This window comes from Buceros rhinoceros, unplaced genomic scaffold (assembly GCF_000710305.1).
Source record: "Buceros rhinoceros silvestris isolate BGI_N320 unplaced genomic scaffold, ASM71030v1 scaffold44596, whole genome shotgun sequence".
NCBI classification, from domain to species: Eukaryota; Metazoa; Chordata; class Aves; order Bucerotiformes; family Bucerotidae; genus Buceros; species Buceros rhinoceros.
Genome location: NW_010418991.1, coordinates 39,264 through 52,703, shown reverse-complemented (window position 1 = coordinate 52,703; position 13,440 = coordinate 39,264). Strand labels below are relative to the sequence as shown.

The 13,440-nt window shown below is 50.6% G+C and overlaps 1 protein-coding gene across 1 annotated transcript in view; it reads right to left on the bottom strand.

Moving 5' to 3' along the window:
- Positions 1-67: 67 nt before the first annotated feature.
- Positions 68-13,440, bottom strand: part of COL27A1 (collagen, type XXVII, alpha 1) — a gene marked incomplete at its 5' end in the record, with an annotated part of 45,804 nt that continues 32,431 nt past the window's right edge. The window contains 17 exons of the mRNA XM_010138721.1: positions 68-519; positions 1,086-1,304; positions 2,105-2,214; positions 2,375-2,543; positions 2,956-3,021; positions 3,262-3,288; positions 3,621-3,656; positions 4,040-4,057; positions 4,932-4,967; positions 5,705-5,758; positions 6,202-6,264; positions 6,829-6,882; positions 9,131-9,238; positions 10,683-10,790; positions 11,159-11,266; positions 11,342-11,395; positions 12,952-13,005. Of these exons, the coding sequence (XP_010137023.1) occupies positions 373-519; positions 1,086-1,304; positions 2,105-2,214; positions 2,375-2,543; positions 2,956-3,021; positions 3,262-3,288; positions 3,621-3,656; positions 4,040-4,057; positions 4,932-4,967; positions 5,705-5,758; positions 6,202-6,264; positions 6,829-6,882; positions 9,131-9,238; positions 10,683-10,790; positions 11,159-11,266; positions 11,342-11,395; positions 12,952-13,005 (1,431 nt within the window). The remainder of the gene's footprint in view (positions 520-1,085; positions 1,305-2,104; positions 2,215-2,374; positions 2,544-2,955; positions 3,022-3,261; positions 3,289-3,620; positions 3,657-4,039; positions 4,058-4,931; positions 4,968-5,704; positions 5,759-6,201; positions 6,265-6,828; positions 6,883-9,130; positions 9,239-10,682; positions 10,791-11,158; positions 11,267-11,341; positions 11,396-12,951; positions 13,006-13,440) is intronic.

Below are 13,440 nucleotides of genomic sequence, written 5' to 3'. Positions count from 1 at the left end.
AAGGGGTGGGGGGGGAGGGCAAAAACCAAACCACATGCTGCAAATTGCTTGAGGTTTCTCTCAATATTTTCTTTGGTCGAGAAAAAGCTTTGTGTGTGGAACCGCTTGCAACATCCATTCCCTGATCCCTTTTCGCCATTCACCCCCCGACTGATACCCGCTTCCCCTACGTCCTTGTTACTCCTCCTTTCAGCCACCTGCTGAGTTCAGTAGATCACGGATTCTTTGAGACCTTGAGGCAAAGGCTAGAGCAAGAGCTGACCCAAAAGCTACAGCCCAGCTGTCCTTGCTGCAGAGAGGTGGGAGAGCCTGTGTGAAGACAGAGGCCAAACCTGGGGTCAAAGCCTTGGAGCCCGGTTGCGATGGCTTTGTTCAAAGGAAGCACACGGGGCCGACCTCGAGGTGGTATTGCTTTCCTGGCTCGGATGGGGGAAGGTTGTAGATGTTGACAATTGGCAGCTGCTGAGGGTCCTGCGTCCGAAATGAAAAGAGTGTCTGATGCCAGCGTCCATCCTTGATCTGTGCGGGGAGGAGGGACGGAGAAAAAGCTGTTTACCCGGAGGGCAAGCGAATCCTGGTGTGAAGGAATGTTTCGTGGGGTATGAGCTTGAAAAGCCCTGGTGAGAGAAGGGGCTGCCCTTCGGGCTGAGTGGGTCTGGGGCAAGGCTTAGAAAGGGTTGGGGGAACCCTTTTTCCGGGTGGAGTTGATGGCAACAGCTTGAAACTTATCACCAAACACCACCTCTCAGCACAGTGAATCTGAACTGCAGAGACGTGGCTACTGGCAGCGTGGCATCGGGCGAGAGCTGAGGCCACCACCTTCGGGTGGCAGTTCCCCCGTCTGCCATTTATCTGCTGCTATGCCCGACATGTAACTTTGGAACTTAATTTTTCTGTCTAAAGGCCACCTGCTTACCAGGAGCTGCTAGAGCACCCTGGGCTGGGAAATTGAAGAGGTGAACAGGTAAACCAGACCCTTCTCCCCCTGCCGCTTTGTACCAGGTACAACTCGAGCCTTGTTGCGTGCCCTGGGCAGGTTCAGCCTGGCATTTCCCTGCCCCCTCCCCTCTTTCACAATGACGTACCTTGCAATCATCAGCTGCCACTTCTGGCCTGAGCTGCCCGCCTGCCTCAAACATCTGCCCGTTCCAGGCCCTGAAGCGCACGGCTTTTTCCGAAGGTTTCTCAGACGAGCCTTCCCGCCAGACGGAGGTATTCAGGCAGTGGATGGTGATGTGCTGCACCACCTCTGAGCTCAGGAGGCGGAGGAAGTTCATCTGCACTCTGCCGATGTCAAAATCCAGCTGTGAAGGTGACAGGGATGTTAGGGCGGAACCCAGCAGCGGGGCTGGAGGGAGGGAGCAGCAGGGTTAGCGCAGGCTGGGACACCAAAGGTGGTCCCTGTGCTCTGCTTCAGGCTGGAGGTGCCCAGGCATGGGTGTCCAGAACGGGATCTGGCATGAAGATGGGCGTAAGGGCCAGATGCCAGGTCAATCTGGGAAGTTTTCATCGGGACACAGCAGGTCCTTTATTTTTCAGAACAAACTAGCAGGTCCTCAAGTAGGAGGAAAATATTGTAAACTTTGAATTCAGTGCACTCTTCTGCAAAGAAGCGAAGTGGCAGGATCTAGTTCAGCTGCAGATGGACCCAGATATTGTTACTGGTATTTCTGGTACAGGGGCTTCCTCAGGAAAAACCCCGTAGCATTACCTTCACTGGAGACTCGTGTATTTAAGCTGACCTCACTTTTTCAGGTGTCACAAAACAATATGCAAGAGTGACCTGAACATAAGTTAATTCCACAAAGCATTTGGGAGCAGCGTGTTTGCAAACTTACCGGCCCCTGTCGGGGTTATGGGTTAATTAAACATTGCTGGGAACCCACTGCTTTGTCTTGACCAGAGTCAAGAACAGTCCTAGGTGTATTTTTTAACTGCACGAGAGCAGTTCTGAACGTTACAGTTACACCAACGCTACCGCGAGGAGAAACGAGTCTGCTGTGTCATCGTGGTCACTGTCCGCTGTTCCCTGACAACAGCCCCCCGGGGCAAACATTTCGTAATGTGGTATGGGAAATGTGTGCTGGGGCCGAGTGGTGTGTACCTTGGAGACGGTGATGGGGCTGAGACACGTTTGCCCGCCGTTGGTGAAGTTACAGATGACCTGTATGGTGTCTGAGGAACAGCCAAGATTGGGGTCAATCCAGTAGGTACCTGAAGAAACGGAGGATTTGGGGGTTAACAAGGACACTTCTCTGTGGATGAGAAAAGGGAAGTTTTGAGTTCTGCATTAGTGGTCCCAGGGAAGACCCATTCAGGCCATGTGAAAAGGCCCTATGGAGGATGCAGCCTTTGCACACTCAGGGCTTCCTACCATCGTTCATCTTCTGTTCACAGTTCATGAGGTCACGACAGATGCGTGCAGGGTTTTCCTTGGTTCCCAGGGGTCTTTTGATGCTCTGAATGAGATTGCTGAGGTAGTGTAGAGTCTTAAAGATCTCCCCTCCGTGGTCCAGCATGAGAAGGTAGGGTTGTTGGTAACCCTGGAGAGAAAAGATGGTGGTCAGGTGTGCCTTGGGGGACACCAGGTGCTGTAACCACAAGGGTTTCTGCTTTATTTGTGGGAAAACTCAGTGGGTCAAAGACAGGCTGTGCTGGCTGGGATCTAGCGAGCTACAGCCCTCGCACTGTCCCGACTGGGACCTCTCTGAAGCGCTGGCAAAGTCATGCTGGCAAAGCCATGGGCTCTGAAGCTTCACAAATGAGTAACACAGGAGAACCATGTCCTTCAACTGCATCTTTGTGAACAGAAGCCCCAGATACTCTACCAGAACAGTGACAAATCGGAGCTTCGAGTGTCTAAACTTGAAGCACACAGGAAGAACAAGCAACACCGTGACTGTTCCCAGCCCATGGCTCCAGCAAAGACCAGTGGGTTCAGAAGCACTCTCCTACCTCTGTCTTGAGTGCGGTGTTCGAGTCGATGAGTGTCCGGAAGTCTGCCCCAAAGCTGTCTTGTTGCTAGTGAGGGGTGAAAAAGATGGTAACTGAGTTTGTTAGAAGTTGAACAGCCCCTCAGGCGAGCAAACGCTTTCAGTCTAGGGCTGCGATTCAAACATCGCTCTGCTAACATAGCTTCTCTTGCTGGACCTGAGCGTGTGTCCTCAGGGTCCCAGCAGCTCTTTCTGGATGTCCCATCAGCACCTTGGCTCTGCAGGACTTATTATCATCGTTACAAACATACAGAAAACGGGAACTTACAAATGAGGCCGGAATTCCTGGCGGTCCCTAGAAATCAAAGCAAAAAAGGGGCATCAGCCAAAGAGAAGGGCAGCCACTACTGCAAAGACAGTCAGTCAGGTCCTTTTGGAATCCTTCTTCCCCCAGAGTCCCTAATGCAGACGAGTGAGAGAGGCAACAATGCTGTCTCTATAAAATACTTGGAGATGGTTTGGACTGAAGCACAAGAAACACTAGTCCATTCACACAGACGTTTTTGCATGCGAGGAATGGGGCTAAGCTATAACTTCCAGTGAGTGAACAGTCCCTCTGGAGAGTATCGCAGCAATAATTTTAGCTTGTTTCAATAACGTCTTTGAACTCTGTCCACATATACGTACCGGAGGGCCAGGGTGTCCTCGTGGGCCTGGAGGACCCTAAAGACAGAGTGGCATCAGTTAGTGAAAGAACTCCAGTTTGAATGTCCATTTCTCATGGTTGCCACAACCATGAATCTGTCCCCTGCTGAAATCCTCCACATTTTTGACACCCTGCAGCATCTTGTCCCTCAAACCCTTCAGGAGACAGGAGGTGGCCCCATTTTGTCCCTCTCCCAGTTCTGGGTGGATCTGTCTACACCTGGTCCATTCCTACTGCATCTCTTGTTCCCAGCCCTTAGCTGTCATTAATGCCATACCCCAGGAACATACCACGCTCCCTGCATGCACAATTACCCACCCTGCAGCTTTACATTTGCTAAAAGAAACTGTTTTATTTAAATATGAGATATTAGTCAGAAATAGTGTTTTCAAATACTCACCCTTGGACCTTGCAGACCCTGCAAAAAAAAAAAAAAAAAAGAGAGAGAAAAAAAAAGCATCATCTGTCAGAAGATGCTCATGAATGACCCCAAATCTCGCTGTACAGCCTGTGCTGCTCCCGAGGTGCCTGCACAAGGGCTGGCTGCTGCACCGAAGGACAGTGAAAACAGGGGCCCAACGGTGTCTGCCAAGAGCGGAGAGGTCGTTGCAGCAAAGGATGCTGATGGCTTTGACCCCAGCAGATGCTTGCTCTGGGGCTCAGTCCCTGCCAGCATGCTGCTGGTGTGTCCATGGAGGTGGAAAATGGGGAGCAGGAAGAATCAGAGGCAGCACCCTGCCTCGTTAGAAACGGGCACTGAGATTTTTGCCACCCGGTATCCCCCACACATCCCCCGTGTGGCGAGAACACCAAGGAGCTACGAGGAGGAGTAAAAGCCCCTCAGAGCCCCTGCAAGAAGGGGACCAGAGGAAGAGCAGGAGGGGAGGGCGTGCCCTGACACCGCTCTCCGCTCCAGCTGTGGGGGCTGCACCCGGGCAATGCTGTTACTCGAACAGGTCCCTGCCCCCGGCCTGGGCAGCCTGTGGCCTTCTGAGCTGCCCTTCACCGCGGTTTGCTCATGGCGATGCCGTGGTTGTGGCTCACAGGGTAATGTGTGAGGTTTTGCTGGGTAGTTGGGTTAAGTAAACAGAAATTTTAACAGCAGAGTGGATGTGTATGAGCACATGTGGACGTGTGCGAACATACATGTGCACACGTGTGTAGATGTGTGTGTCTTGTCCTCGTGTGAGCCTGATGCCACCACACTGAGCCAGAGCCCAGTGCAACTGTCGGCTGCTCAGAGGGACCCTCTGCAGGACAGGACGCACCCGGGGCTGTGGACCAGCACTCACCGTTTCGCCGCGGCTGCCTTTGTCTCCCTTGGGCCCCTGTGAAAGCACATGAGGCTGTCAGTGACTGTGAGGAAGCTGCACGGTGGGATGTGTTGCCACCCAGAAGCTCCTCATAGCGACCCAAGTGAATCTCTAAACCAATCAATCAGCTGAGGTTGCCGTACCGGCCCACCCATCCTGAGGCAAAAACACAGCCATGCCCGGCCCGTTTGGCAATGTCCGTAAGAATTCGTCTTACTGGTTTTCATCTCTGCCGGCAGCTGCTTCTGCATCGGACTCTGAGCAGCTTCATGCTCAGGTTTTTGTGAAACCTTGACCCGAACTTTAGTCCGCTCAGAGCCTTTGGCATTTTGGGGCAGGCAGGGATTCTCAACCCTTCCCAGAATCGATCTGTTCTCGGGTTAATACATTTATCGATTTTTTTTGTTTGATTGTTTTTTCTTTCCTGTGTTTTTTTGCCCCTGTCAGGCCAAGTTCTTTGGAAAACCTGGCAGCTTGCTTTTGAAAAACTGCAGTAGCGTTCTTGTCTTCTAGTCTGAGCCAATCCACTGAAAAACTTGCACTTACATGGAGTTGTTCCTGTCTTTTAAGCTAATAATTTCCCTGCAACTGTATATGCAGCCAGAGACTAAACCTGCACTTCTCTCAACCTGCTCATCCAAATTTCATTTCCCTCATTACTTGGGATTTACTTCTGCCAGCCGCAAGCATCTTGGATCTCCAGCCCTATGGTCTCCTCAAACATACAGGCAGCAAACAGCGCAGATACTCACTGGGCTTCCCGTGGGACCCTGAATGCCCAGCGGACCAATAATTCCTTCTTTTCCCTAGAAAAGAGAAGACACGCGTGAACCACCACGTGGGACCTGATGGTGGCTTTTACCACGGCAGGCTCAGTAAAGACACCGAATTTCTTTGCTGGTTTTCAGCAACGTGATTGCAGTATTTGCTGTAGCCAAAATAAAACTTTTTCACAACAGGTCTGAAGTCACAATGCGGTTGTCACAAACCCTGTAAAACCTTGGAAATTCCAGAACGAGAATGATGTCAGTGCAGCCGGAGTGGTCTGGGCAGTGGTCAGAGCAGCGTGGCTGTCTCCGAGGCAGACCTGGTTACCCACAGATGTGCTCGGGTAGCTCCGAGGTGGTGCCTGCCGGGCAGGCGGTGAACAGCGCACTCTGCTCCTCACAGCACCCGGCAGCCTCGCACAAAGCGAGGACAGAGGAAGGAAGGAAATCCTCTCAAACAAACAAACCGAAAAAACACTCACCATGAGTCCAGGCGGCCCACGTGGTCCCTGAATGCCTTTGAAACCAAGGTCTCCTGGGGGGCCCTGCAAGCAAACACCAGATGCGGGGTCCATTTTACAAAAGTACCCCGTGTTTATGCCCTTGATACAGCTCTGCTGTGAGGACAGGGGAAAGTCCAATTTTAAAGATTCTTTTCCCACTCCTGTTTTGCCAGCCCTCTATTTTCTGCTGAAAACGATCTTTCCTCTTCACCAGGAAAATTGTCTGCTGATAAAAGGAGTCCAAGTTTCAAATCAAGGCTCTCAACACTAGGAACGCAGTTGGCGTCTCAGGTACAGAAGGATGCTGGAAATATAAGTGCTTGGAAGAGGTTCAGGTGGGGACAACAGCTCTGGGGTCTGGGTCTACAGGACAGCCCGTTCCCCTCTACCATCATCTCCTCGTTTTAACAGGAATAAGCTCCAACAAAGCACGGGGAAGCGCACGCTCATTTAACAAAGACGCATAAACTAAAGAAAGTTGGAATCATGATTCATTTTCACCGGTTTCTGCAGAGCTGTTAATGACGTCTTTGCCACCAGCACTGCACTGCCTGTGCCCTGTAAAGAGAGACTGGAAAGCCCGCTGGTCACCAGGCAGCCTCTTACCTTTGGCCCAAACATGCCCGCGATCCCCGGAAATCCTGCCTCGCCGAAGTCTCCCTGTGGATAACAGCCAAGAACAAAGAAGAGCAGTAAGTTCACATCGAACAGCTGCTCGCTCGAAGACGTGCCAGGAGCTGAGCAGCTTCAGAGAAAGAGAAATCCATTAGTGTTCTGCAGTCTAAGCAGGACTGAAGAAGCATGACAGAAATCTGCAGGAGGAATTACACAAACATCAGGCTAGAAGCAGCTCCAGAAGATCTCATAGTCTTGCAGATTACTGAGATCTCACAGACTAAGCCTTCTTGACCCCCAGGTTGGGGACGTACCTATACTACTTCTAGCAGGTGCTTGTCTAGCTTGGCCCACAGTCAGCAGAAGCAGGATGGAGGGCATCTACTCTGAGATCGAGCTTGGAAGTTCATACTGAAAAAAATCAGCTTCAAAGCCCTTTAAAACAAGTTTTTTTTTTTTTAATTTCTAATACCAACTGGACTGATCTGTTAAAGAATACCTTTGAACTATGCTCATTCAAGCTGTGAAAAAAGTGCGTGTTCCAACAACATAACCTCCCACTCAAACCCAGGAAAACTGCATATCCCCTAATTCTTACCCTCTTCAACCCTGCAGGGACTTTTGCTCAATTTCTTAAAAAAAATAATAATAGAATATTTGGAAGGCCATCAAGCTTGGATTAGCACATAGCATGCACTCAGAGAGTAAAAAAAAAACCACACTGAGTAGCACATCCTTGTCCAAACACCCTCATTTCACCATGTTTGAGATGTACGCCCTTTGATATTTCGGGGCTTCTCAGGTTGCAAGATGAGAAATGATTCAATGTAAAAAAACCCAACGGGTCAGAAACATACCCCAGATGATTCATCTACGCTCTTAGGAACACCAGAGGTGGAAAAGGCTTGTTTGGACTCTCGGCAGGATTGCGTGACCCGTGCTGGATTGTACTTTTTTTTGGGATGTTTTACGAGGTCTTGTTCAGCCCAGTCGTAGATGACTCAAGCGATGGGGTTTCCACCACCTCTGTGACAAGGCTGTTCCAGTCGGCCGAGAGACCTTGCTGTTAGGAAGTTTTTCCTACCACAACAGTGAGAAACTGCTTGGCAAGAAAGGGCTTGGTTGGACTCGGTGGAGCATAAGAAACCTTCCAAGGATACAAATTGATTTAACTGCCCATTATGGATCCTGGAAAGGAAAACGGCTACTAACAGAGGACTAAGGTCATTCCTGCACTAGGAGAACCAAGCACGCCCTCTTTCTAGAGGGCGAAAGCAAGTGGCAAGTCAGAAGGGTTTAAATGCCATGAAGTCACCTCAGCTAAGGGGACCCGATCACTAGTTACGCAGCAAGGTGGGCAATGACAGCACTGGGCAAATGAACCTGCTGCTTGTAGACACAGGAGGCAAAACGATGCTGTTGGCTGCTATCTTTCAGCTTGAATACTGCCATCGCAGGGGTTTATATAAAATACAGAAACAATGATATTTTAACTGAGGTAGTCAGGGTTCGTCTCGTCCCTTGCTTTGTATCAGTCCTAATCTCTCTCTTCTTCACGTTCGTTTTACCTCTGTTTTACCTCTGATGGTGGTCCCAGTCTAACCAGCTCAAGTACTCTCAATACAGCCTCAGGATGATGAAGGGTGACACTCCAGTGCTGAACTGGCCAATCCCCCCCAGCACCATAAATCACAGCAGTGAGGATTAGGCACCTGCCCTGGAGACAGGGGTGGGAATTTAACCTCTGCCTTGACCAAGGGCTCTCAGTGTTTCTCCCACAGCATGCTCTGAACTCATGGCTCCACCACTGTCAAAACTGCACTGATGACATCTGCTCCTGCAGGTCCTGAGGAGCTCCAGAGGAGCTCCAGACCCTCCTTTGCCCCTTTTGGATGGCTTCGAGTGCACAGTTCACCTCCCACACTCAGCACCTCTCACAGGCTCCGTGCAGCGCTCTCACAACAGCTCCCATCGAAGACACTGCTGAGGGGTGCTGGAGATGGCTCTGCAGCCTGCTGCCAGCACACACCACGGCTGGAACCTCCGGCACACGGATGACGTGAACAGTCACGCTGTCTTGGGGAACACAGGCATGGGTTAGGCATCGCACAAGCGAGCAGGGAAGCATGAATGCTGGGGAGAGCTGTGCCGACACTCCTGCACTGTCGCACAAGCTGGTTATGGGTTCCCCTGTGAAAGCCCCTTCACTTTGGTTTTCCAGCCCGTGGATGTGCTCCCTCTCCTGCAGCAGACAGCTTGGAGTCGGGTCTGATCAGCAACACTCATCACTAACCGGCTGTCCTTTGGGTCCTGGATCACCAGGGCTCCCTGGAAGTCCTGTTCCTCCTGATGATCCTCGCTTCCCAGTTTGGCCAGTCTGTCCAGGCAATCCTCTTTCACCCTAAAAATAACAGAATTCAAGAATTCCGAAGGACAGGAGCTAAATATAACAACACTCAGCTGAAATAGCCATAGATGGAAAGCTGGAAAAGAGCAGCTCATCGGGATGAGGCATGCGGTTTCATCAGGAGATGCCACAGGTCTGCTAAGGCCGATTGTTGCAGGATGCACAGCATGAGACCTGTGACGGGCATGGCTGTGTCCCCTCCTGAGCTTCACGTGGAGCAGCACCTTCAGCAGAGCTGCGTTCTGGGGCTGAGGACAGCAATCGGGAGAAACATCTGTTTGCACTTCCCTATGTCATTGGTCCTGCCCTGCCGTTTCTCATCAGCTCTTGCCCCCAGCAGGCTGGCGATTGATGATTAATCCAACTACAATGTAGAAAACATGCCAAGACTTCAGCTGGAGGACTTCAGCCCGGACGCCGCAAAGCCAACACTTTCCCCAGCACTCACTTGGCAGCTTAAGGACAAGAGAGGGGCTTCTGAGACCCAGCACCACACTTTGCTCCCCATGCCTTGCCCTTACCAAGTGCCAGGAGCATCACAAGCCCCAGCTACTTGACCTGGGGCAGACTGGGAGAGAGGAGCAAAGGTGGTGAGAGCCTTCCAGCTGAGTAGCTGGAAAAGGGGCAGCAAATTTCCCTGGAGCCAGGGTATGAGTGTCATGAGGACACAAAGGTCTTTCAGTCATTTCTGGTAACTGCTGTTATTCTACCCAAGGCAGCTGGAGGGCAGCAAGTGACAGTTTAAGAGTGATGTATTATGGGCGGCATAATTTAAATCAGCCCTGACGGCCTCTCCAAACCCAGCTGGAGTCTTCCTATTTACAGAGACTTCCTACAAACGGCTGAATTGCTCTTGGTCCAGCTCCGACCCTGTGGCCAGTCCGGACCAGGGCAAAGACCATGAAAAAACCCCAAGGTCACTAAAGCAGCTTGTGCCTGCTTCCACCCAGAATGATGTCCAAACCCATACTGGTTCCAGTCATTCCAATCCAGTAAAAAACAAGCGGCTCAAAATTCTCTTCAGCAGTTCAGGCCTCACAGGGCAGCGGCTAGAGGACACCGGAATTTCCCATGGAGTCCTGGACATCCTACAGGCAGGCTGCAGCAGTTCCCTTCTCCAAGGCCATGGTTTTTAAGCCAGGTTTCTAGTGAAAGAAGGCTAAAGTGTTCGTAGTGTAGGTATGTGTGTCTGTATGGCCCTGAGCTCAGTGAACTTCGACAAAGGAGGGAAGGTGCCTGGGATATTCAGCTGCTGTGAACATCATGCACATGGGTGGATGGATGGATGGATGAGGAGACAGACCTCCTGAGTCTCTTAGCTAAAAGAAAGATGGCAGCAGGAGTTGAGACTTTATTAGATGTTGGAGAATCCAAGCTCTAGAGAGCAGGCTCACAGACTGGATTCTTGCAGCTATATCTTTGGGAATCCAAAACTCACCTTGAATCCTGGTGGTCCCTGTGCCCCGGGGAGTCCTGGTATGCCAGGGTTCCCTCTTTTGCCTGCCATCCCTGTCACACCTTCTTCCCCGTCATCACCCTGCTCTCCCTAGAAAAGAAGAGGTTATAAAACAAGATGTTCTTTCCACCTCTGCACGGCTTCTGCAGGGACTGGGGAGTGGTGTGATTCTGCCCTCAGCAAGCACCATGCGTGTGGCCATGGGTGGGCTGGCAGAGATGCACACACCCGTCTGCGCACGCGAGAACCTGCCAGGCTAGAAACTCCCGTTTGTTTACACACTTGGCCATGCAAGGCAGCTGCTGCCTCCATGTGCACGTGAGTTATGGAGAGGAACTGTTATGGAACTGGAACATCCATAGCTGAACTACATCCATTGCTCCTGTGCTCCCTTTTAGTGTTCCAGCTCCTAAGTCATGTTTGCTGTTGACGCTGTGAGGTTACAACTGCAAACTCACCGGCATCCCAGGCACGCCGTCCTTCCCAGGAACCCCGTCCACTCCAGGGGCACCTTCTTGACCCTGCCTTCCCACCACTCCTCGAGGACCTGGTAGCCCAAGGATGCCCTAAAATCACAAAGGTGTTAGTGGTGGAGCTCCCAGTCAGCATTTGCTGGGGCAGAAAATTGTATTTTTACCTACCGGTGAGCCTCTGCTCCCTGCATTGCCCCGTGCTCCTTGCTTTCCCTTTTGACCCTGCAAGTGAAAAAAGACAGACTTCTAAAACTGCAGCAGTTCCAGGATGACTCCGCTTGGGAGCCTGACTTCAGGGTGTGCTTTTGCATAATGGTTGGAAAAAGTTTTATAAAAAGGAGATTTGCAAAGTCAGTTGCTCCAACACTGGGGAACGAGCTGCTATTTGGTTTTATTACAAGTGATTCTTCGTATGTCTTGAGAGTTCTAGGGCAGGAATGAGTAGCTAGAAGGCAAGGACCTACATTTTTCCTAATACAGAGCAGATGAGGACAAATAAAGCAGGATGAACTCGAGAGAGGACTCAGTGCACTGGTAAACATTAGAACAAGGTGCTTAAAACCTGCATCTTTTGTCAGTTCATTGACAGCACAGCGCTGCACCAAGGACCCAGCAAGGCTTCTGCAGGGTGTTCAGGGAAAGCTTTTCTCTGCGAAGTAGCTCCCTCTACTTTGGAAAGTTAATGGAAATGAAAAGGGTATCTTGTGTCTAAAATTTGCAATGCTGCTTTGTGAATAAAGACGTAAAAGAAATACTCCTGAGGCTTATTAGCTGTAAAAAGGATTAATTTCTGCAGAATGAATGGAAAACTCAGCCTCATCACCTTCACTCGGGCTCTGTTAGTGAGGTCATGGACTAAAGCTCTTTTAAATTGCAGTGCTGCATTTTCTGCGCGTTGTTTCTCCCTCTGCAGATGACCAGGCAGGCCAGCTACATGAAAGAAATACTCCTGGGGGTGCTTTCTCTGCTATGCATTAGGCCCAGCAGCAGTTCCAGATTGTCCATCGATGGGTAGAATTTATTTATCTTATCGCCCGGTACGCTTTTTGCCAAGAACACCTACGGTAGGTTAAACTATCTTCTGGCAATGCCCCAGGAGGGTCAGATTACAAATACTGACATCTGCCAAAAGGGAGCAGGAATTTGCTGAGTATTGAGGTCACATACTTATGTTCTAGCAAATAAAGTCCCTGATCTGTGAGAATAATTAGCAAGCTGTCATTATAGCCAGATGTGGAGGTAGGAGCAAGCATGAGGTACCCTGGTGAACCTCAAAGGACTCATGCCTGCTGCGTTTTCTTGCTCAATAAGGGCAAGAGGTTAGAGGGACTTTTCTAAGAAACATAACCAGAGGGATAAATGGACTCCAACGACAAACCGGAAGGTTTCATGCCAGACAAGAGGACAGTTCAAGTGAAAGAGATGCTTGGCTCAGAGGGACAGATGAGTCAGCTGCGGCTGGAGACACCACAGACAGGGCTATGGGAAAGAGACACAACCCAGGGCAGCGACTAAAGGTCTGCCCAAGATTCACCCGTCATGCTGGAGCTGTAATTGTCTTGATCGCCTCCAGCTCCCCAAAGCCAACAAACTAGTAGGCTTGGACACTTGGACAGAAACAAATAGATGTTTGCAGCCCTCCCACTAGGTTCTCCACAGTCGTTCAAGGCGTAGACCATAGGCCAAATCACACATGCTGGGGAAAAACCTGACAGTCCTCTTAATTAGACATTTTCTTTAGACTTGGGACACTATAAATCCACCCTGCTGAAACCTACCACATCACCTTTGGATCCCTTTGCTCCTGGCTGGCCTGGTGGTCCAGGATCCCCCTACAAAACATAAGCAAGAAAAATCTGCTTGGAATTCTCTCCTGGCAGTATCTTGCATAAAACACAAAGAACAGCATTTTTTGTGCCCTAACAATGCTGACCGTATGGAAACAATTCAGGGGAACAGCCTGTACTCAGACGGGCCTCCTGGGGAAAACGCAGCAAGGAACTGTCTCCAGAGAACACTTAACAGGGTGTCAACTGGAGAAGCAGCAATGCTACCCTCGCACTTGGGTGGTGTTTGTATTCGTGGAAATCATTCACTAAATTCCAGATGGTGCCTGGAAAACAGTCCTGAGAAGTGGGCAGGAAAGAGCTTGTTTTGAGCAAGGTCCTGTAGAGGCTACGGGCAGAATGAGTAGTTTATTCAGTGACTAAACCTTTGGTGTCGGTACTACCCCCTTCTGCAGGCTGCAGCTCTTTCCCCGGGTTTGC